We start from the raw sequence: 25,376 nt of genomic DNA on the forward strand, positions 1-25,376 counted from the left end.
CATATCTACAGAAGTCACTAGAACATTTTTTAAAGTAAACAAGGACATGTCACAGGGTGCTTTCTTGGATTCTTTAGTATCAATCTTAATTTAATTGAGGTTTTCTAAAATATACCCTGTTAAACTTTATTGTGAAACCATCCCTAGGCATAGACCTATAGCACCTATACTGTAATCCTGGTCCTGATGTGACATTAAATTTCTCCTTATGCTGTCTTATGTTGCCAACTACAGACCTATAGGTTTAAGCAAAAATAGCTCATTTGTAAGTGCACCTTTGCAAAATTAATTGACACACCAGTAGATTAGCTATTTAAATAATTTGATTTTAGTGATTTTGATTTTTGATTTTTTTATGCATATCCAAAAATTATATTTCAAGTCCATTTCTTATTGGTGCTATTTGCCTTCACTTGTACTAAATAACAGGCAGATGACTGCAGGATGAAGATTTTGTGTGTTAGTTACAGACAGGAAATAATATCATACTTTCTTGAGTGTGATTGGCTCCAACATCTGCTAATAACAATGTAATCTGACTGATTTGAATACAGTGTAACCTGTCAGCATGGATTCACCAAGGGCAAGTCATGCCTGACTAACTTAATTGCCTTCTATGATGAGATAACTGGCTCTGTGGATGAGGGAAAAGCAGTGGACGTGTTATTCCTTGACTTGAGCAAAGCTTTAGATACGGTTTCCCACAGTATTCTTGCCAGCAAGTTAAAGAAGTATGGGCTGGATGAATGGACTATAAGGTGGAGAGAAAGCTGGCTAGATCATCGGGCTCAACGGGTAGAGATCAATGGCTCCATGTCTAGTTGGCAGCCAGTATCAAGTGGAGTGCTCCATGGGTCGGTCTGGGGCCCAGTTTTGTTCAATATCTTCATTAATGATCTGGAGGATGACGTGGATTGCACCCACAGCAAGTTTGCAGATGACACTAAACTGGGAGGAGTGGTAGACACACTAGAGAGAAGGGATAGGATATAGAGGGACCTAGACCAGTTGGAGGATTGGGCCAAAAGAAATCTGATGAGGTTCAACAAGGATAAGTGCAGAGTCCTGCATTTAAGATGGAAGAATCCCATACTGCTATAGGCTAGGGACCGAGTAGCTAGGCAGCAGTTCTGCAGAAAAGGACCTAGGGATTACAGTGGATGAGAAGCTGGATATGAGTCAGCACCGTGCCCTTGTTGCCAAGAAGTCTAACGACATTTTGGGCTGTATAAGTAGGAGCATTGCCAGCAGATCGAGGGACATGATCATTCCCCTCTATTGGGCATTGGTGAGGCCTCATCTGGAGTACTGTGTCCAGTTTTGGGCCCCACGCTACAAGAAGGATTGGAAAAATTGGAAAGAGTCCAGCGGATGGCAAAGAAAATGATTAGGGGGCTGGGGCACATGACTTATGAGGAGAGGCTGAGGGAACTGGGATTATTTAGTCTGCAGAAGAGAAGAATGAATGGGGATTTGATAGCTGCTTTCAACTACCTGAAAGGGGGTCCCAAAGAGGTTGGATCTAGACTGTTCTCAGTGGTAGCAGGTGACAGAACAAGGAGTAGTGGTCTCAAGTTGCAGTGGGGGAGGTTTAGGTTGTATATTAGGAAAAACTTCACTAGGATGGTGGTGAAGCACTGGAATGCGTTACCTAGGGAGGTAGTGGAATCTCCTTCCTTAGAGGTTTTAAGGTCAGGCTTGACAAAGCCCTTGCTGGGATGATTTGATTGGGGATTGGTCCTGCTTTGAGCAGGGGGTTGGACTAGATGACCTCCTGGGGTCTCTTCCAACCCGGGTATTCTATGATTCTGAGATTCTATGATTTACCTTTGGCATCTAAGGCTGGAATTTTCAAAGGAGCTTTAGGGTATATCCATACTGCAAAAACAAAAAACCCTGAGGCATTGAGTCTCAGAGCTTGGGTCTGTTCACTCTGGTTTGGACTGTGGGGCTAAAAATAGCAGTGTTAGATATTCCAGCCTGCGTGGTGGAACCTGACATGAGGGAGGGTCTCAGAATCTGGGCTGGAGCCCAAAAGGGAGCATTTACGCTGCTATTTTTATCCCTGCCACCTGAGCCTAAGTTATATTGACGTTCAGCCAGCACAGTAACTAAATCGCTTTTGCATGTCTGCATTATGCTCCTTGCATCGGACGTGTGCGTCCTCACCAGAAGCACTTGCACCTACTTAACTGGCAGTGTGGGGAATTGTGGGGCTTCTGAAAGGCAGCAACGGTAGATGTAAGCAACACAGTGTTTGCACTGACACTGCATCAGCCTAACTACATTGATATTGACTCTACACCTCTTTTGGAGTTATTAAATTGGTGTAGTGGGTGAGATTCTAGATGCTTAAAGAGTTAGGTCAACGTAAGCTGGTTGATGCAGATGATGTCTCAGACACAAGTGATCGTGACTTGATCAGAGTTACCAATGTGCAAGAAGAATAAAGTTCAGACCAGTAATACAGTAAAAGATTTGTCATCCGGCATGTTGGAGGAATAGGAGGTTAGTCAAAAATTCCAGTTAACTATGAGGTATACTTACCAATGGAATACCAATTTTCAAAGAATTTAGAATACAATAAAATGAATAAAGTATAAAATAATAAACAGGTACTCGCCAATCCAGTAGTAGTACTGCACTGGAGAGTTGTAGGTTTCTTGAAGCACGTAAGTGTATGCAGGTGAAGTTTTCTATACAGCAGGTTATCTTATGACACTACGTATCACTATGGACAGTGCATGGTGTACATCCAGATCACTAAAAATACACTTAACAGTAAAACTGTATTGAACATAATTTAATCGATGGTTCAGAAGGCACCTCAGGGTCATCATTATCAACAGCAATTATCATCGTAGATGTAGAAGGTGTATGAGATTGGGATGAACACCCTCGAAACTGCTTTTTTGAATAAATCCCTAATATCAACTTGCTGACTTGTCTTCTGCCTCTTTTGCACAAAAATAGAATGTAGAATGTGCAACTGCATGACCTCCTGGGCAGTATACTAGTCCCGGTTACTAGATTGAAGATTTGTATTGGGAGATATCGGAAATGCCAGTTAATAGAGCTTTCTGGTTGATAAAGTGCTGGATAACATAGCTTTATGTGTGTGTTTATCAAGACCAATTTCACAACGCTGAAAACAATTAAGAGTCAAATCATCTGGGAGGAAGAATTTAATCAGAAAAATGTGAACGATTGGGAATCACTTAAGAACACCTTATAGATGTCCAAAAAAGCTACAATCAGGAAGAAGGCTGTGCTGGTTAAACAATCAACTTGGTTTAGAGGGGAAGTGAAGACAGCTATTTAAAATAAATAAATTAAATATAACCAAATGGAAGAAAGGGGAAGTTGACAGTAATGAATATGAATCAAAATTTATGAATTATAGAAAAGTGGTGAGACCCAAGGAGAAATCTATGGCCTGCAGAGTTAAGGGCGTCAAAGTGTTTTAAAAATTATATTAGGAACAAAGACTCCTGGTGCTGGTATTAGTCCATTAGTAGATGGAAATGATCGAATTATCGATAATAATGCAGAAAAGGTAGAAGTGTTCAGTACATATTTCTGTTCTGAATTTGGGGTGATAGTCTCCTCATATGCTCTTTCCTTCAGAAATACTAGGGGAATGAATGTTAAACACAAGCTAATAAGGACAAACATTTTTAAATCAGCCAATCCAGATAACTTTTATCCAGAGGTTTCAAAAGAGTTGGCAGAGGAGCTTACTGGATAGTTAAGATTGTTTTCAGTAAGTTTTGAAGTAGCGGGGAAACTCCACAAGGCATGCACATTAGCTTTCTTCCAGTCTTTAAAAAATGTTGACAGGATGACATGGGTAATTCATAGGGCTGTCAGCCTGATACAGATCCTGGGAAACACAGTGGAGTTGCTGATACCGGACTTGTTTAATAAAGAACTAAAGGAGGGTAATGTAATTAATGCAAATAAACGTGGTTTACTGAAAATATATCTTGTCAAATTAATTTGTCTTTTTTGTGAGATATAATCGTTTGGGTGATAAAGATAATAGAGTTGATGTTCAATTCTTATACTTTCTGTAAGGCATTTTACTTTGTACTGCATGACATTTTGGTTAAAAATAGAACAGTATAAAATTAACATCACACATTATAGAAACTGGCAGACTGATAGTTCTCAATGTAATTGTAAGCAGGAAATCGTCATCAAGCGGGTGTTTTCCCAGTGGAGTCCCAAAGGGATTGGTTCTTGGCCTTACGCTATTTAATGTTTTTATCAATAACCTGGAAGAAAACAAAACTATCACTGATAAAATTTACAGATGAGACAGTCATTGGGGAGTGGTAAATAATGAAGAGGATAGGTCACTGATTCAGAATGATCTGGCTTGCTTGGAAACTGAGTGAGAGCAAACAATATAAGTATTGATATGGCTAAATATAAATGTATTATATCTAGGAACAAAGCAGGTAGGCCATGCTTACAGGATGGAGGACTCTATCCTGGGAAGCAGTGATTCTGAAAAAAATTTGGAGATTGTGGTGGATGATCGTCTGAACATGAGTTCCCACTGTGATACTGTGGACAGAAGAGCTAAGGAGATCGTGGAATGTTTAAACAGGGAATCTCTAGTAGAGAAGATAAGTGATTCTGTCTCTCTATGTGGCACTGGAATGACTGCTGCTGGAATACTGTCCATTTTTGGTGCCCCAATTCAAGAAGGTTGTTAATAAATTGGAGAGAGCTCACAGAAGAGCCATGAGACTGATTAAAGGATTAGAAAATATGCCTATAGTAATAAACGCAAGAAGCTCAATCTAGCTTAGCTAAAAGGTGATTTGATTGCAATTTGTGTATCTACATGGGGAACAAATATTTAACAATGGATTATTCAATCCAGCACAGAAGGGTATAAAACAATTCAGTGGCTGGAAGATGAAGCTAGACAAATTCAGTTTGGAAATAGATCTTTTACAGTGAGAGTGATTACCATTTGAACAGTTTTTGCTAGGGGTCATGGTGTATTCTTTATCACTAACAATTTTTAGATCAGAATTGGATGTTTTTCTAAAAGATAAGCTCTAAAAATTATTTTGGGGAAATTCTATGGCCTATGTTATATGGGAGGTCAGACTAGTGTATCAGAATGGTTCCTTCTGACCTCTAGCCTCTCTTATTCTAGTTTTACCAATAATGTAGCCAAATAGTATGTGCATGTGCCAGATTAAGGTCCTTAGTGTCTAATGTACGTTACGAAGTGTGATTCAAGTAAAACAGCATTGGGAACTTGAAAGTAAAAACCTCATGACAGCCCTATGCTGTATAATTTCCTTGTAGAATTCCCTAGCATGTCATTTCTGAAGACCTATATTTTTAAATCTAGATTGTATCATAAGCAGAACTAGTTCTGTGGTTCATTTCAGCTCTGTTCTCTAGTTAATATTATTTCAAATAATGAACGCCACTGTATTTTGAGCCATTCTGGCAGATTCTTCTGAGATTCAGGATTGGAATAGCATGTATATGCTACATGTCTCAACCAGATTTTATTGCATGAGCTTAATGGGATGATTTCTTAAGGCAGTGCCTGTGTTTGATGCTTGTCTGTGTTCTGGAATCAATCTCTCTCCTGAAGTGTACAAAATCAAAGTAATCTTTTATTCCTTTTTTTCTTTAGGCATGTTACACTAAAAAGATATATAATAGGCAAACAAAGCATTATCTGTTGTATGCATCATATTACACATTCAGGAAGATTTCTTCTGTCCTTACATATGTGGCGTTCTGGATTCTGAGTTAATATGAAGGATTATGGAAAGTGGGTGGGACAGCATGATCACGGACAACACCCTGGTGAAAAGCTCAGTAGACTCCCCATTGCTGGTGACTGAAAAGTAGGGGTGGAATTTAAAAAAAAAAAGGCGTTCTCTCTCAAGGCAATATCTTAGACTAGGCTTTGGGTCCCCTACCTTGCATATCAACCTTGTGTACTAAGGGTCTGACTTCCAGAAGTTTTGAGCACCTCCAGCTCCTATTAGCTTTAAATAAAACCCTTCTGAAAATAAGACCATAAGGCAATAAGACAACTGCGGCTGGCCTGTGCCAACTGATTCAGGCTTGCAGGGCTTGGGCTACAGGACTGTTTAACTTGGTGAAGACTTTCTGGCTTGGGCTACAGCCTGAGCTCTGGGACCCTTCCACTTTGTAGGCACCTAGAGCCTGAACATCTACACTGCAATTAAACAGCTCTTGCCTGAGCCCCATAAGCAAGAGTCAGTGGGTTTTTAATGGCAGTGTAGACATACCCTGAGTGTCTGATATATTTAGAGCTTCTTCCTTGCCCCTCCTTTTGGATATGAGGAGAGCTGTTCTGTCACTTTCCTCTCTCAAGTATCTGGTCACATGTAGACTCTGGAAAATATGTAACTGTAATTTTTTTGCACCTGTGAATATTACATTTTCTCAATCTAAATACTTATTTAAAAAAATATTTTGAATAGATAGGATTGGATTGCTGCCTAAAAATGCAAATAAATGGTAAACCTGTAGACTTTTATTTTCCGTGATAGTCCAGTGGGGTTAGAGCAAAGCTCTGTTTTAATTCATTCTGTCATGCCGTCTACATGGAGTGATTTAAAGCAGATTACCAGTCTTAACTCAAATTTAATGAAATTATTTGAGATTGAACAGGGTGCATGTCAGTATAAAACTTTGCTCACTGACTTTTGCTGGTTTGAGGAATAAAGCTAATTATGTTTGTATTTACTGCTGTTAAAATGCGGTCAATATTTTTAACTTTTAATTAGAAAAGTATTGCAACATGAGTTCAAGAAGTGACCAATTGGTGGTAGTTTATATTTGATAACTATTAAAACTTGAGTGATGTGCAACAAATGTGGGGCTTTGCATCTTATGTTTTTCTCTTTTTTTCATATTTTTAAGCAATCTGGACCGAAAGGAAAGGTAAGTTTAATGTTGATGAAATAAGCATGGAAATGAGAAATAAGTAAGTTAACTGAATGATTACCCTATCAATACTAGCTAAAGAATTATCCGTAAAATCATGGTCAGCTCTGCTGCCTGTGAGCTATTTTATGAAAAGAACATGGAATACAAACAGTACCTTTTTATATTCAGCTATAGGCACTGATTGCCTTTTTAATGTGGACAGTGTACTGGGTACATTCGCATACAGAAACATGGATATAGATGTACAGAAAAAAAGATTGACTTCAGTTTTCTGTGGAAACTTGGAAGTTAATTTTAAGTGTTTTGATATTGCAGGAGAGCTATTGCTATCTGGTTTCTAACAAAGTCTTGTTAAGCTATTTTTTAGTTTTCTAGCAATCTCGTAGCTTTGAATAAAGTTTGAATTTCGTTCTAAATATAGTCATAATTTTTATTCATTAAATATACAAATTAGAGCAATTAACCAAAACACAGAGCAAAGAAAGAAATCTACTATTAAAGCTGATTTGGTGCTGTTGTTTATTGTATTTGTGTGGAAACACTAAAGTTTGCCATGTCACATATTTCATGTTACTTGGAAAATGCTGGTTTCTGTTAATATTCTTTTATATAGTTTAAGTATACAAATAGATGTAAATATTTTGTTCATTTTGAATACTTTATTAAAACCAATCAGACATCTGACATCATTTGACATCTGATGTCATTTATTCCACAAGAAAGTAATTCTTTTCTGTTACATGGCAGTATAAGCTTTATATTAAAGTTAAATTATGATTAAACTGTACATTTAATATTGAACTAAAATTGAAAATAATTTACATAACTGTTTAAAGTAGTTTTCTTTGGAAATTCAGGATTTAGTGGATTGAGTGTAAATCAATAGTATAATATTGTGCTTTCTTTTACTTTCCAAAATTAAAATTTAAAGGGATGCTGACATATCAGCCTTGGCCCTCATATTTTAATCTCATAAGGAGTTTTACAACTTTTTCTTGTTTTTTAATTTTTTAAATGTTCATGATTTTTTTTTTTTCAATTTTATAGTGTGTGGATTTTAAAGAATCAGTTATTATCCTGTTAGTGTTTGATTCAGGCACAGTAGGGATTGTCAGAAGAATAAATTGTGCACAAGGTCACAGCCCCTAGTTTTTTTTGTTTTTTGCAAAAGTGAAACAGCAGCTTCTGTTAAATGCTACTAAGAACCACTACCAGCAACTAGGCTCCATAGACATATAAAGTTGGTAGGGGCTTTGTCTCCCCCCAGCATTGTGGAAAAAATCATGGAGCAGGCCTTGGAGAAACACAGTTCTTCCTCTCTCTTGCTCCAGGCAGGAGCTTTTCCCAGTTGTTTTTCCCCTTGTATCCAGTTCCCTTCAGGAAATGAGATTATTCTGGGGAACAAGAGACCACAGGGGAACAAGCCCTTTTGAGTGTAGTGGGTCCCAGACTAAGATCATAGGGGCTCTTGGTCTGGTTCTGTGAGCCATGCTTCCTTTTCTCTATTCTCCAACAACATGGCTGCTGAGCCGTAAGCCGTTTGGGGCAGAAATTCAGCCTCAGAATCTGACTTTGCAATCTACTCTCCAAAACATTAATCCCTGGTTACTCTATGTATGAGATGAAACATAGGTATGAGGGGTGACTACAACAGCAGGGACATGTCAGGCAAGACTTAAGCTTCTTGGACAGAAATTCCACACCAAAATCGTATGCTCTGAAAGCTAAAAGCCCTCCTTGACTGTTTTCTTCTGGCTGAAGAAGAAACATGAAATCTGAGAGTATCCCGGAAGAACAAATCATTTAGATGGCTAGGAAGTGGCCAAGGGGCAGCATGTTCCATACCCTGCCACTGAGCAGAGTGGGCTATTATTTTGCCTTCCTTGTTCCAGGGAGGGCTTGATATTCAGTCCATGTTATCCGCTATTTGCCTGTGTTGCTTCTTCTCTGGATTGTTTCCCTCAAATATTGGTTCCTCTCCTTCTACTTGAGGGAACAGAAATCAAAGTTCTTGTTTGTTAAATAAGTAAATAAATGGAAAATCTCAAATGAATTGAATTTCCAGTGTCTGGAACCTGTTAATAATTCCTGTGGGTAAATGTGGAGCTCATAGAATTATTTTCAGGGCGCTTATTATCAAGAGAAATTTGCATATTCCTTCTTGGAACAGTTCATTGGCTACCTCCAGTGGGACCTGCAGGAAATATACTCAAAGCAGAGTGTTGTACCTGCTATTTGACATGCCCTTGATGCCACTTCAAAATTGAAGATGACTGGCTTGAGATTTATAAACTGGATTGAACAGGAAGGAGGAATTTGCCTCAGAAGTTTAAAAAAAAAAAAAAAAAGTATTTGTGAATGCTTTCTTTGGCAGGTCATAAGACATGTCTTTCAAGTTGTGTTTTTGTATATCAAACATTGTTTAGTTCTTAAATGGTTAGTTGAGAGCAAAAACTAAAATAGAAACCACACAATGAAAATGTACCACCTGTTTAAAATTTTCTGCTCTACTGGGGTGGAGTCAAATCAGCTGGTGTTCAAGTGTGCTGCAAGTAAACCTCCTGGTCACATGTAACCTTTGTTTTACCAGCTCTAAAAGCTTTCAGTTATTTTATTATTCTCCTGTACGGCTTTTTAGGCGTGTGAGGGTTGTTTAGACTGATTTGAAGCGGTTCAAGATTTTTTTGCCATGCTCTCTGTCGTTGTTCCTCAGATGCCACTTTTCTGAGATAGATGGGAAGCCAGGCCTGAACGGGATACATTTGAGCACTTCTCAAATCTTTAAACATCAGCAATAAGCTTAACACATCCTTTATTTCAGTGAAAGACAAAATAGTAAAATAAAATGCCTAATGAATAGATAGGACAATTTTAAAAAAATTCTGTCATCATTCTGAGGTTTGCATGGGTGATATAGATCTGGAGTTGCTGGCATGCATGTAATGCAAACAAGGTCCAATAACTAATTCTGTTGACGGGACCGATGGCTACAAACATCCCCCTTGATATCTTTGGTAGGGAAAAAATGAGAGTGAGGCATGTGAATACTTGGAGCTCGAGTGTAATAAGTTCTGTTTATATTTATGAAGAAATGTATTGATTGTATTTTAGATCTTAGACCTGTTAGACCCAGCAAATTTAACTGAATTCTGCTGAGAAGATGAACCGAGAGAGGAGATTATTTTATGTTTCATCATGTTAATAACACTCCAAAACCATATGACAGGAACTTGAAAGCCCAGAACAACCTGGGAGAGAAATGAAAGCCAGGACTTTTAAATTTCTTTGAGGCTGAGCTTCATTATGAAGAAACATAAGGCTGTCGTAATCAAGGGATATGTGTACACTCCAATAAAAAAAAAAAAAACCACGGCAACAAGTCTCAGAGTTCAGGTCAACTGGCTTGAGCTGCAGGGCTAAAAAAATAGCAGTGTAGATGTTAAGGCTTGGGCTGGAGCCTGGACTCTGAGACCCTCCCCCTTGCAGGATTTTAGAGCCTGGGCTCCAGCCCAAGCCTGAATGTCTACACTGCTATTTTAAGCAAGTCTGGATTCTCAGACTTGCTGCCGCAGTGTATGTGCGTGTTTGGTTTTTATTGCAGTGTAGACATACCCATGTAGGCCTTTTGGGAATTAAGATATGGTGGTGCCTCTAATTTTGTTTATGGCTAAAATCTCTACTCTTAAACTTCTGAAAAACATAGAATGTTTCAATAAAAAAGGATGTGGAAAAAACCAACTATTTCAGAATACCTTTTTGCTGATGTCTTCTGTTTGAGGAAGGTTAGAAATTTAGGAAGTATATCCATTAATGTACTACTAGTACCGTGTGAAATATGTTCTTGTTTTCTTAACGCAATGTTGTTTTCTCATACCCGTCTCCCCCTCCTCTATTTGTCACTTGTACACTATCAGTAAGAGACCGATATCCACAGTTGGCCTTAAAATTTTGGAAAAGGTTAAGGTGATGCTTTTAAGTGATTTCCTCTCTTCTCCCTCCTCCCCCCCGCCCCCAATATTTTATTCTCATTATAAACAAATAATCAAAGGACTGCCATTAGGCTCTTGTGCTGCAAAGAAGGAAGGCAGCCTTTTACACTGGCACCTTTGCATAATTGTCAGTCTGGGCTTCTTTTCTATTTTTTCATTCTACATACAATTTTGGCTTTTGGCTATTGTTTTGTGATTGTTGTAATTGCAGAAGACTAGATATAACTGTCCAGTACCTTGAAACGTGACAGTGAGCAAGCTTGATGGTGCCTTGCCTTGGCTGAGTGCAAAGCTTAAGTTAGGGAGTGTGCAGTATACTGTTGAATGTAATTTCAGTGTTCAACTTATTTTTAATTATTGTTCAACAATATATGATGTGAAACATGAGTTCAGTGATACCATACAAATTTTAAAATGTGTTTCATCAGAAGTATGAATATGCCAAGGTAAATTGCTATTTCATCTGCTGAATTTACTGTGCATTGTCAACTGTGTATGAAGATTGGTCAAGAAAAGTTGAAAATGGAGAAAGCGTAAGAGATCTAATTTTTTTCCAAAAAATAATTACAGTATACTTTAACTATGTGCAGAGATTTTGAATTGTCAAACTAAGTAGCTTGGTCCAGCACTTAAAAAGCCTTTGATTTCTTAGGGGGGTGTGTGTGTGTGTGTGTGTGTGTGTGTGTGTGTATATATATATATACGTATCTAATACTTGTACTAAGCCTGTACTCTCTGTTGAATTCAGATATTTAAATACTATCAAATAGTTTTACAAACAGTAATGTCAAATATATGACACAAGCCAAGGCATGTTCTGGTTGTTGAGATGAGGGGATTGTTAAAATAAAATTGTAATAGGCTTGAATCATCCCAGAAGCAAAATGGTTTTATACTTTTATATCTCCTATACTGCATTAATACATAATAGTTCTAGTTATTGCTAATGTTAGTGATAAATGAAATATTAAAGGTACAGCAAGCTAGCTACATAATGCCAAGTGACATCTCACATACGCTTTTGCCTTACAGAATTGCACCTTAACTGTTTTTGTTATGCTGTGAATCTTTTGACTTTTTTTCATTTCTACCAAAACAAGTCAAACAAAAAACCCACACAATTTTTATAAATGTGTAAAACTTACTTTTTGGTTCAGTTTACATGCATATTAAAACACACACTTTGAAACAGAGTTGCCACACAAACATACTTGTTACAGACACAGAAGCAAAGAAAATAAAAAAGTTAAGGTACATATCATTACATGTTCTCTCCTCTTCATCCCCATGCACAAATCCTAAATTATCACAGCATCCATATGTACATGCCACAATCTTATCAAACTACTCCTTCAACCATCCCTACTGCATAATGCTATCATCGAACTGCCGCCACCCAACACTATAAGATATGGATGTTTGGTGTAGTTGTTTGGTAAAAAGGGTGCCAGAAGGCATTGTAGATAAACAGTAAAAAGAAAAGGAGTACTTGTGGCACCTTAGAGACTAATAAATTTGTTTGAGCATAAGCTTTCGTGAGCTACAGCTCACTTCATCGGATGCATGATAAACAGTGTTTAGTCAACAATAGAAGCCCTGAAAAAAATTCAGCCAGAGACAAATTTCATACACTTGCAAGTAAACATTTATTATTCAGAACCAAACAAACTACATATAAAATTCAAAGGGGATAATAAATTTGCACTTTGGTAAATTTCCCACATTGAAAAACTGACCGGGGGGAAGGGGGGGCGGCAAGCGAAAGGGAATTTATGCTACATACTAAGCTCATTTCAGAATGCAAGCTTAGTGTTTCACAACCAGCATCTTTATAATTTTTCTTCAGTTTCCCAATCCAGTACCAGAAACATCTAGCTAACTCATTAGCACCTTAGTGGAGCTGTACGGTTAGCACAAGCTGAGTAAATGCACATTGCGTCACTTTTATGTATAGAATATACAGAATTCTTAACATAAGAGCATAAGATTCTGTTGAACAGCAGCTTCTGCAATATAAAAAAGTAAACAAAGTGGTAAAGTATTTTAAAGTGAAGAAATGCCAAAGTTAAGATAGCACATATACATATTTATCTTTTTTTTTTTTTTTTTTTAAAGTTTTCTTAATAGGAAATCTGTTAGTCACTGTCATTCTAAAATATGGATCAACCTTTTATTAAGGTAATTTTTAAAGGGGGGAAAAGGGGAAAATTTCAGGCAGATACTGGGCCTGGAAAATTTCATCCTGAAATGTGAAAGATCCCAAGTTTTCAGCCACTGAAAAAGGGGATTGAGGTTGGAAACACTTAGATAACCTTAAATGAGCGTAGCTAGTACTCTGGCAGTGAGATTTAGGTTATTAATTTGTCTGTATCGGAACATACAGATATTTCAGTGTATGTGTAGTATATAATAGGAAAAGCTATTCACTTTCTTAATTCAAATATATTTATTCAGAGTGCTAAAATTCATATTTCTGGGTTTGGTGAAATGTATAACAGTGTCAAAATACGTTACAATTTCTGACAAAACTACAACTGTATTAATTTTTTTTTCCCAGAAAAGAATACCCTCCTCATTTTCAGAAGATAGAAATTGACCCTATTAGATTACCTCGGCCTCATTTGATGGGTAGGTATCCTTAGCATTTCATTTACTTTAAACTAGGAAGTAAGTCTTTATTTTTTTAAATAAACTGCTTTGAACATGTCTGTGCCAAATTCTATAATCACACCTATGTGTATCTGTAGTATATCCATTGATATCAATAGGATTACTCTGTATTTATACAGGTGTGATGGAAGCTGAATTTGGCCCTTTGTGTGGATTGAATTATGCAATACGTGCTGTCTTATTATTGTGAATTTCAAATTACATCTCAATTTTTCCAAGGTGAACTCAAGTGGAAAAAAATAAACTATCAGTGGTTGAAATGGTATTTCTGTAACACTGCAAAAGTGTAGTATATGATGTATGAAACAAGTAAGAATGCTGCACTAAAGACCTTAGCTTTGTACAATGCAAAAGAGAGAGGCAAAATGTCTTTTTAGCTTTATATTCTTCATGGAGCAGCATCTTGAAGCTGGAGACTAAGGGATGGATTTGTTTTTTATTTAACTATATTAGTAATTGTTTTGTAGTAGCACCCAAAAACCCCACTCAGAATTGAAACCTCAGTGTACTGAGGGGCTGTACAAAGAAGTAGGAAGATTTGAACCCTGCCCTGAAGAGCTTACAGTCTAACTTTGAAACAAGACTCAACTAGTAGCAGCCCAATAGACTGGGGGTGGGAGGGAAGTTGAGAATCAACAACTGATTACCAAGGTTCTTTGTCTGAGTCCAGTTTAGAGCAATTGGGGGCTGCTCTATCACCAGCTGACTCTTAGGGACCATATGCCAGCTGGGATGAGTTTGGGTACAGTGCACTTCAGCCATGTTCCCTCTCCATTTTTGACTCACCCCTCCAACTTAGGGGGTGAAGGGAATGTGATGTGGGAGCTGGTGGTTAGACCTGTCTCTGTACCTGATGTGGAGTACCTCATATCGGGGGAATTCTCAGTAGGGAACTGTCAGGTGTTGGTTCCATTTGCACTGCATAGTCAACTTAATGGGAGTACAACAGGGCAGAGTATATACCATTAAGTATTGGTTGTGGCCCCTTAAACTTTTTGAAATAATGTTCAGCCCACAGGCTGAAAAGGCTGGATGCTACTCAATGAGGAAGAGAATCCAGACTAATAGTAACTATTGTTAAAGTATTTTTTTCATGCCTTGAAAATGTTTTATAAGTTAATTCAAGAAACAGAAAAACCTAGGCGTACTAACACTTCAAGAGTCAGTAGACCTTGCAATTTATATTTCAAGTTATCTACATGGAGTTAATGTAAAACTTATTAGCTATAGCTAAGCAAACTTAGAGCTGAGAAAAGATGATTGTTTTACTTCCTAAATATGCACACTTTTCTGAAAAACTACATATTTTATGGCTGGTAACTCTTTAAAAAGCTTTGTATTTCTCAATGATTTACTTTTTGTGCATGGTGGTGTATATGTTTAGTGTCCTGAGACTGAGTGTAACAGATATCATGATGCTTCTTAACGGATGGATAATATTAAAGGGAAATGCAGAAAGAGAAACCAGGAGTTGTAAAATATGAGAAAAGAGGAAAAGGAGGAGTGTCAGATACTTGAATGTCAAAAGTGCTGGATAAATCCAGAAGAATCAAGATGTGCCCTTTCAGTTTGGCTAAGAAGAGTTTGTCAGAGACCTGGGTGAGAATGGTTTGCTGGAGAAAAGAGAATAGATTCAAATTGAAGGGTGTTGGTCATTTGCTGCCAGAACTTCCTATCTGCCAGGAAGGGAAAGAGCACTCAGAAGCTTGGAGATAAAGGGGAGGAGGAAGATAGTACAGTATATGGAGTGAAGTCTCGGAAGACTGACCAGATGAATTAAAATCCCATTCAAAGACACAAATTTGTTGACAGAGGAGTGCTATATTAAGACTTGAAAGATCAGTGGATTTAAGTATTGTGTCCTGTACTTTAACCCCACCCACCCACACAAATGTTCAGTCAAATGAGACTTGTCCTGACAGCAGCTTGAATTCTCTGGCCCACATTGGGAATATTCTTACAGTAAGCACTTTAGGGCAGGGATTGTTTACATAGTAATGCAGGAATTGCCATACTGCATCAGACCACTGGTCTGTATAGCCCAGTATCTTGTCTCCAATAGTGACCAGCACCACATGCTTCAGATACCGACAATAGACATATCTCTGGTGATCACCCTCAAGGGGTGCATCCTCCTGATTCTTAATAGTTAGGAATTGGTTAGGGTTCTTTAACATGAAGTTTTATATCCCTTCTAAAAATTCTTAGTATTTACTGTTACAGTTTGGGGTATTCTTCATATAAATGTCCAGTCTCTGTTTGACTCTCTTGCTAAGTTCTCGGCCTCAGTGAAATTCTGTGGCAATGAGTTCTGCCATCTAATTATGCTAAGTGTGAGAGAGTATTTTCTGTAATGAAATATGAATTTACCACCTTTCCGTTTCACTGAATGACCACTTGTTCTTAAGAAGGAAAGAGTAGAAGCTCCTGATCCATCATCTTACCATTCACTACTTTTATGTCTTTTCACATCCTCTCTCATTTCTCCTTTCTAAACTCTAACGTAATGAATCTGTCTTTTCAGTGTTCGCTCATATCTGAGTTTTTCCATGCTCCTAATATGTGTCATCTCTGAGTCCTGGCTGATTTTGCAATATCCTTCTTTGAGATGGAGCGACCAATACCATGAAAAGGATTTGGACTAGAATCCTGATCTGTGTTCCCAATTCCCAATCTGGTTCTGTAACTACAAAGTCTTTTGGACTTGAAGCCACCTTGGAGGAAGGTCCTATCTGTGAGAGCAGCCCATCTTCACAAATCAGGAATCATGATATATCTGTATCCAGGCACAATCCTTCAATGCCCTATTAGCCACGCAAAAGACTATGTATTCACGCGGTTGGGACTACAACTGAACACTAAAAATCGACTCTGACTCTAGTGCAACATCTAGAATTCATAGGAGGCTATCTTGATGTGGTGAAGTCCAAAGCCTTTCTCTCACTACACAGGTTCAACACCCTAACTGTCTAACACGATTCAGATCAGCCCCCAGATCTTGGCCACACACTACTTTCAACTACTCGGGCACATGGTGGCAGGCACCTTTACGATAAGTCTCACAAGGCTCCATATGCTTTTCCTTCAGGCATGGCTCAAAACAGTACACCAAACAGGGATAGATTGAACAAACTACTGTAGATGCCTTCGATGGTCGAAGACTCTCTTGAATGGTAGAAAGATCCCCAGCATATGTGCACAGGGCTCCCATTCATGCAGCAACCTCCAACATTGATACTGACAACAGATGCATTTTTATCATCTAGACAGTCACACAATTTAAGGCAAATGGTCCCCCTTACAAACTTATTGGAGCTCAGAGCAGTCAGGAATGCTTGTGCATATTTCCTACCATTGATCAAGGGGCAAATGTATAAAAGTCATGACAGATAGCATAGCATGTGTGTTCTAAATAAACCACCAGGAAAGAGCAAGATCACTATCCTTTTGCGCAGAGGCAGTAAAACTGTGGAATTGGTGCATTCAGCACAGCATCATAGCAGCAGCCTACCTGCTGGGTGTGCAGACTACCACAGCAGACACCCTTACCAGAACGTTCTTGCAGGAACATGAATAGGAAATGTACCTTTGTTGTTCTCCACAACGTATTTTGGCATTGCGGGGTCCCAAAAATAGATTTGTCACGACCAAAACCAAAAATTGCTCCCAGTACTTCTCCACAGCTGGTTTGGGACATCATTTGCTAGGAGATGCCTTAATCTTTTACTGGAACACAGGTTTCCTTTACACCTCTCCTCCAATTCCTGTCATATCGAAGGTCATGCTCAAGATAGGATAAGAGCAAGCAAAAGTTATTCTTATAGTTCCCATGTGGCCAAGACAAACTTACTCAGTTAGTGATTAGCCCATCAATCACTCTTCAGCCCCTTCCTCATTTCCTCTCTCAGAACACTGAACAGATCCACCATCCCAATTTATAGGTTCTTTGACTGATTCGTCAATCATTTGAAAGCATAGAGGTGTCCTGTTCAGAGGATGTGTAAGAAGTGCTATTACATAACAGAAAAATGACTTGTTACAAGTATATGCAGATGTGGAAAAGATTCCAAATCTGGTGTGGCTCAAAACATGTTACCACTGCATGCTCTCCCCTTTTGCTAGTACTAGACTATATCCTAGGTCTAAAAAAGTCAGGATTATCTCTAAATTCAGTAAAGGTATAACTCGCAACCATAACTGCCTTTTCATCATAATATAGATGGCTACTCCTTATTCACTCATCCTAAAACAAAAAGATTCCTCAAGGGTCTGGGTAATTTCTTCCCACAACTCAGATATCCTACACCAACAAGGGACCTTAACCTGATCCTTAAGTGCCTTACAAAGCCTCATTTTGAACCCACGGTCACATGCTTGCTTATATATCTAACTACGAAAATAGCATTCCTAATAGCCATCACCTTGTCTCAGCTATTTGGGGAATGGCAACCCACCTTTCACCTTTTTTTTTTTTTTTTTTTTTTTATAGTGTTACGGTCACACTGAGACCACACCCAAAGTTGGTCCCAAAATATTCCCTGCTTTCCATATCAACAAACTTATTCACATCCCAACTTTCTTGCCAAAGCCATACCATGATAAAAGAGAAGCAATATTACGTACGCTCTATCAGGAGAGCTTTAGCGTTCTATTTGGATAGAACAAAATACTTCAGAAAATCTCCTAGACTGTTCTTTTTAATTGCAGAGAGGTCTAAAGCAGGGGTGGCCAACCTGAGCTTGAGAAGGAGTCAGAACTTACCAATGTACATTGCCAAAGAGCCACAGTAATATGTCAGCAGCCCCCCCATCAGCTCCCCACCCCAGTGCCTCCCGCCCACTGATCAGTGCCTCTCGCTTTCTCCCCACACCTCCTGATCAGCTGTTTCATGGTGTGCAGGAGGCTGTGGGGAGGAGTGAGGGCATGGCAGGCTCAGGGGAGGGGGCAGGAAGGGGTGGAGTGGGGGCAGGGCCTATGGCAGAGCCAAGAGTTAAGCAGTGAGCACCACACGGCACACTGGAAAGTTGGCACCTGTAGCTCCACCCCCAGAGTCGACACCTATACAAGGAGCCGCATATTAACTTCTGAAGAGCCACATGTAGCTCTGGAGCCACAGGTTGGCCACCCCTGGTCTAAAGGATCCTCAATCTCATATCAAAGGCTTTCTAGATCAGGGGTAGGCAAACTTTTTGGCCTGAGGGCCACGTCGGGGTTCTGAAACTGTATGGAGGGCTGGGTAGGGAAGGCTGTGCCTCCCCAAACAGCCTGGCCCCTGCCCCTTATCTGCCCCCTCCCACTTCCCGCCCCCTGATTGCCCCCCTAAGAACTCCTGACACAGCCAACCCCCCTGCTCCTTGTCCCCTGACCGCCCCCTCCCGGGACCCCCCACCCCTAACCGCTCCCCCCAGGACCTCACCTCCTGTCCAACCCCCATCCCCTGACTGCCCTGCCCCCTATCCACACCCTCGCCCCCGACAGGCCCCCCCAGGACTCCTACACCTGTCCATCCCCCCCCACTACCTGTCTCCTGACCGCCCCTTGACCCCATCCAACCGCCCCCTGTCCCCTGACTTGCCTACGGGGCCCCTGCCCCTTATCCAACCCCCCGGCTCTGCGCCTTCTTACCATGCTTCTCAGAGCAGCAGGACTGGCAGCCGTGCTACCCGACCAGAGCCAGCCACGCCGCTGCACTTCCCGGCAGAAACTCGCAGCTCCACCGCCCAGAGCGCTGGCGGCACGGCGCACTGAGGCTGTGGAGGAGGGGGGGACAGCAGGGGAGGGGCCAGGGGCTAGCCTCCCCGGCCAAGAGCTCAAGGGCTGGGCAGGATGGTCCTGTGGGCCAGATGTGGCCCACAGGCTGTAGTTTGCGCACCTCTGCTTTAGATGGATATTGAACTGCATTATATATTGCTATTACACCCTCAATCTTCAACTTCCATCTGCAGTTCAAACTCATTCCAGGAGATCCATTTCCATCGCTATAGCCTTCATGTAAAACGGTCCCATCACAGAAATATGCAGAGCAGCAACTTGGACATCTGTTTATACTTTTGCGGAATATTCTGTGATTACCTATGACTTGACATCAGATTCTATGTTTGGATCCATGGTTTTTATCATCAGTACTAGACTCTACTTTGAAGCTCCAACCCTCCATCGGGATACTGCTGTAGAGTCCCCTAAAGTGGAGCAACCTGTAGAGACATTGCTCAGAGAAGAGGAGGTTACTTACCTTGTGCAGTAACTGTGGTTATTCGAGATGCATGTCCCTTTGGGTGCTTCATGACTCACTTTCCCACACCCCAACGCTATCTACTTCAGAGCTCTTAATAAGAGAAGGAACTGAAGACGGTTTGCCTGCTCAGTACTAGGTAACCTCGAGGCAAGGCATGAGACCAGGACAGCACATGTATGGTCCAAACAGACATGGCTACCTAAAATCTCTGAGGAGAGGCATAGGGACTTGGATACACCTATAGTGGGACAACTCTAGAGAAACTAGAGTTACTGCATAAGGTGAGTAACCCCTTCTTTCCCTCTCCTGTCCAGCCGTCTATGCTACCTCCTATCTCAAACACTGTGGGCAACACTATCATCCTGCCTGTCGCTCAGTCCCATAACCTGGGTGTCATCTTTGACTCGGACCTGGACCTACCCATGCTGTCTAAATCTTGCCGATACTTTCTGCATAACATCTTTAAAATACAGCCTTTCCTATTATTCCTCAGTTCTGAAACTGTTGTCCAGGCTATTACCTCATCTCTTAATTACTGCAATTTTTTTCTTTGGCCTTGACAAATGCAGTCTTGCCCCAGTCATATCCATTCAAATGCTTTTGCAAAGGTTATTGTCCTAGCCCAGCGGTTTTCAAACTTCATTGCACTGTGACTCCCTTCTGACAACAAAAATTACTACATGACCCCAGGAGGGGGTACTGAAGCCTGAGCCCACCTAAGTGGTGGTGGTGGGGGGGGGGGGGCAAAGCCCAAGTCCCACCGCCCTGGGTGGGCGAGCTGGCCAAAGCTGAAAACCAAGGGCTTCAGCCCGGGGCAAGGGGCTTGTAACCTGAGCCCAGCCACCCAGAACTTACGATCTCTGGCTTCGGCCCCAGGCAGTGGGGATTGGGTGTCGGCCCTGGGCCCCAGCAAATCTAACGCCAGCCCTGGTGACCCCATTAAAACAGGGCCGTGAACAACTTTGCGGTCCTGACCCATAGTTCGAGAATCTATTGTCCTAGCCCATTGCTTTGGCCATGTCACCCCCCTCTATGCATCCCTCCACCAGCTTCCCCCTCTATTGCGTCAAATATAAGCCACTTGTCTTCACTTTGAAGGGTGGGGACAGGCTATGAGGGGCCTATCTATCACATCTTATTCACTGTTAAGAGGTTGATGCCCACCTCCAGTCAGCCAATAATGCCAGTCTCTATCGCCCAGTCATTAAATTTTCAAACAAGCACCTTTGTGCTTTCTCTGTGCTCCCCCTCGTGCTTAGGAGGAGCTCCCCATGAACACCTGTAAAGCTAACTCATCCTCATTCAAGCCTTCCTTAAAACTACAAAAAAAAAAATTAAGTTAGGCTGTTGGTGTGCTGAGACTTCTGCCTACCATGCTGATCAGTATTGTTTCCTTGTACACCCCTATTGGCCTGTCTTCTGTCTCTTTTCTTACATTATAAGCTCTCTGGGGCAGGGATCATCTTTTTTTTGTTCTGTTTTATACAATACTTAGGTCTGTGGGGTTCTGGTCCAAGTCCAGGACTCAGAGGTAATGTGGTAATACAAATGTATAATAATAGTGTATTGAAAGTATTGAGTTTCCTTGGTAGGGATCCAGATGATCAAAAGAGAACCTGAGATAATGTTTTTTACCCAATCAACAGTGTCCTAATGATTCTGCTGGAATTTATTTCTCATTTTATGTTAGTATTAACTGAAATATGTAACCATTTTTAACTTTAAATTCTGTATATGAATAGAATCCTCTTCAAGTCTAATTATTTCTTGAGTGAAAATAGATCCTTCTCTAAATGTAAGAGTCAATGATCCTTGTAGTTGTCAGGGAGATGCAGGTGGGAGGGAGAATGGGACAATCAATACGTTGTTTAAATGGCATGTATATCTATTTTAAATAGTGTAGCCCTAAAAGGAAGTTCTAATGTAAAATAAAATATTATAATTAAATGTAGTTTGCACACTTTTATTAAAAATCTTTAAATGAGAAGCCACTGTTTTTACAACAGGTTTCAGAGTAGCAGCCGTGTTAGTCTGTATTCGCAAAAATAAAAGGAGTACTAGTGGCACCTTAGGGACTAACCAATTTATTTGAGCATAAGCTTTCGTGAGCTACAGCTCACTTCATCGGATGCATCTGAAGTGCCACAGGTACTCCTTTTATTTTTGCAACATTGTGCAAAGTATCCCTAAAAAGAATAGCCTATCTGAAAACATTGTAAACTAGGGCTTTTTTTGCATTAAGGATTTTTTGTACCAGTGTAGCTATGCTAGTGCAGCTCCCCCAGTATAGATGAGCTCCACCATTGTAAAGTAGGGCTTGCGCAGGAATAGCTTATACCAACGCATTACATGTACACTGGGTTTGTACCAGTGGAAAAACTCCCTATTAAGACAAACCCTTGGTATTCCACAGTTGTTCCAAGTAAGTGCTCCAATTAGCAAATTTCCTATGGAAATCATCACCACATCCTTGCCTGCCATTTGGGAGGTTGTGTTGGCTCTGAGCTTTTCATGGTAAAGCAGAAGCTATAGGAGTCCTTTACTACTTCCTTTTCTTTATTTCTGGCAGAGTTTCCATTGCCAGAGACTGGGTTCTTCTGGTGTGGAGTGAAGTTAGCAAGGTTAGCAAGTTAGCAAGACAAGGTCGCCTGCTAGGAAATAACATTACAATTACAGATTTCACTGAGGCACACCCGAGCTCCCTTAATAAAATGGGAGTCGGCAAATGGTGGCTGATTTCTAAAACAAAAAGTTCAACATTTTTCTTTTGGTGTGCGTTTTTTATCCTTTATTTATAAGATCATTAGTAGGGCCCTACCAAATTCACGGCCATGAAAAACGCATCATGGACCGTGAAATCTGATCCCTCCCCGTGAAATCTAGTCTTTGTGTGCTTTTACCCTATAGTATACAGTTTTCATGGGGAAGACCAGTGTTTCTGAAATCCAGGGTCTGGGTTCAAAAGGGAGTTGTAGTGGGGGGGTCACACTATTATTTTAGGGGGGTTGCAGTATTGCCATCCTTACTTTTTCAGAGCTGGGTGGCTGGACAGTGCTGACTGTTGGCCAGGCGCCCAGCTCTGAAGGCAGCACCCTGCCAGCAGCAGAGCAGGAGTAAGGGTGGCAATACCATAGCATGCCATCCTTCTGCACTGCTGCTGCTGGCAGTAGCTCTGGTTTCAGAGCTGGGTTCCTAGCCAGCAGCCGCCACTCTCCAGCTGCTCAGCTCTAAGGGCAGCACTGCCGCCAACAGCAGTGCAGAAGTAAGGGTAGCAGTAACGCCCCCCCGCCTCCAACTCCTATTTGGGTCAGGACCCCTATAATTACAACACTCTTAAATTTTGAGATTTAAATAGCTGAAATCATGAAATTTACAATTTTAAAAATCCTATGAAATTGACCAAAATGGACCATGAATTTGGTAGGACCCTAATCATTTGCTGTTCCTCTGTGTAGTTGGAACTTGATTGGGTATTATGTCTATTGGTTACAGTGGTTTTTAACTTTTACTTAACTAGCAGAGTTGTCACTTAACCATTCATACGTTTTATCATGCCAGTCAGCCATGTAGATATGGCTGAATGGCACGATAAATCAGACTATTACACAAACATCATAATATGTTGGGGATAACAATAAAAAAAGAGACATAAACAAATAGTCAAAAAAGGGAAGGTGGATATGGGGAGGAAGAAAGGGAAAAAGCTGATAGCTCACAGAATACCAGACTTTTTTTCCACCTGATCTATCTCAGCATTCTTTATCCAAATGTATCAAGAAATGGAGTCCAGATGTCTTCAAATTCATATAATTGCTCTCCATGTCTATATGCTCTTCTTTCTTTCACTGCTAATTCATACAGGTCCAAATGGCATTGCTATATTCTGGGCATAAGCCTACTTCTCCATTTTTGTAAAATTATGCAGTTGGTAGTCGTTACAGTCCTCAAGAACCCAAGTTTTTGTGATGGAGTTACTCCCAGTGTAGTAGGTACAGAACCTACGATATAACTTTCAGCTAAGATTTGGTTGATGAAACCAAGCACTATTTTCACTCTTGTGCTCACCTCTTTCCACAGCTGCCTGACTGTTGGACAGTCTCATAGCGTATGTATCAGGGTTCCTTTTTCTTTATTACAGTGCCAACAAACATCAGAGGACAAGACCCCTATCTTGCTCAACCTTTGTGGCATCGACAATATTCTGAATAGAATCTTTTGCTGTATTGGGTGTAGCCTGAGATCCACAGAAGCATTTTTAACATATATGGTCTGCCACTGGGGTTCTTTTACGGGCTGTGATAACTCCCCTTTCTACGTTTTCACGAGAACTCCAGACCGCTGGAATTTGTCTTTGTTAGTAAAGCATACATAGTGGACATAGGCTTGGGGAGATTATGAAGCATTTCCAAGGTCCCCAGTAGCTCTGGGGCCTGTGACAATCCTAGGGCATCCAGACCAAACTGGTACATTAGCACGTGTGTTAGTTGTAAGGACGGCCACTATAGTGAGGGTGGCAGGTCATATGGTTTCTTTAGTGTTTCGAAAAGAGAAAAGAGCCTTTATCTTTGACTAATTGGGAAATCTGTTTCATGCCCTTCCTCAGCTAGTTCTTTGTAATTATAGGTTTTTTTCCCCCCAGTTTGCAAGTTTGGGTTACACTTGATAGGTACTTTGTGGTGAGGATGAAATTGGTACCTCTTAGCTAGGATAGTCCAGACTGTCTTCGCAGCCACCACTATAGGCACCTTATTTTTGTCCATTGGACAAAAGGGAGCACCCAGGAGCTCCATAAGAGGAACTGGATGCATTAATACCCTTTCAGCTTCCTCCTCTATAGATATAAGTGTATTAGAATGCTAGAACCAGTTTGACATTTGTAACATGATAAAAGCACAATAGTAATTTTACAGGTCTGGGAGCGCAAACCCACCTTTTGGCTATAGGGAGCTGGAGTTAAAGTAATAGTCCTGGGCATTGATTGACTGGGGACCCACAGAAGGGCTCTAACAATGTTGTTAAATTTTCTAAAATTAGACAGAGAGATATAGATAGAATATATAGTAGTCTAGGCAGAATATTCATTTTTATTGTACTAACCGTTCCCTACAGGCTGAGGCAGAGTAGATGCCACCTATTTATATAACTAGTTATTTGACAGAGTACGGATTCTAAACTACTGAAGATAAATGTATTAATGTTTCTTGGTACTTATATATTGAGGTATACCTCTCCCCCGATATAACGCTGTCCTACCAAAAGTCTCACCACATTATAGGTGAAATCTCGTTATATCGAACTTGCTTTGATCCACCGGAGTGCGCAGCCCCGCCCCACCCGGAGCACTGCTTTACCGCTTTATATCCAAATTCGTGTTATATTGGATCGCGTTATATCGGGATAGAGGTGTACTTAATTGCATCAGTTTGCCTATGGAAAAAGCCCAACTACATGACAGCAGAGAAATGGTTCTGATTTTTCCCAATTTATTTTGGAACCAAATATTGCTCTGAATTTTTGAA

The 25,376-nt window shown here is 40.4% G+C and overlaps 1 protein-coding gene across 18 annotated transcripts in view; it reads left to right on the forward strand.

The window, feature by feature from the left end:
* The window catches only part of SENP6 (SUMO specific peptidase 6), a 178,152-nt gene that overhangs the window by 71,165 nt on the left and 81,611 nt on the right, over positions 1-25,376 (forward strand). For 9 of the 18 annotated variants that reach the window (XM_043542530.1, XM_043542534.1, XM_043542533.1 and 6 more), the window contains one exon: positions 13,510-13,580. In XM_043542530.1, coding sequence (XP_043398465.1) covers positions 13,510-13,580 — 71 coding nt within the window. Of the gene's footprint in view, positions 1-6,936; positions 6,958-13,067; positions 13,131-13,509; positions 13,581-25,376 lie in introns of all 18 variants that reach the window. The other 9 variants (XM_037894344.2, XM_037894347.2, XM_037894345.2 and 6 more) reach the window with 3 other exon arrangements.

This window comes from Chelonia mydas, chromosome 3, assembly GCF_015237465.2.
Source record: "Chelonia mydas isolate rCheMyd1 chromosome 3, rCheMyd1.pri.v2, whole genome shotgun sequence".
NCBI lineage: Eukaryota > Metazoa > Chordata > Testudines > Cheloniidae > Chelonia > Chelonia mydas.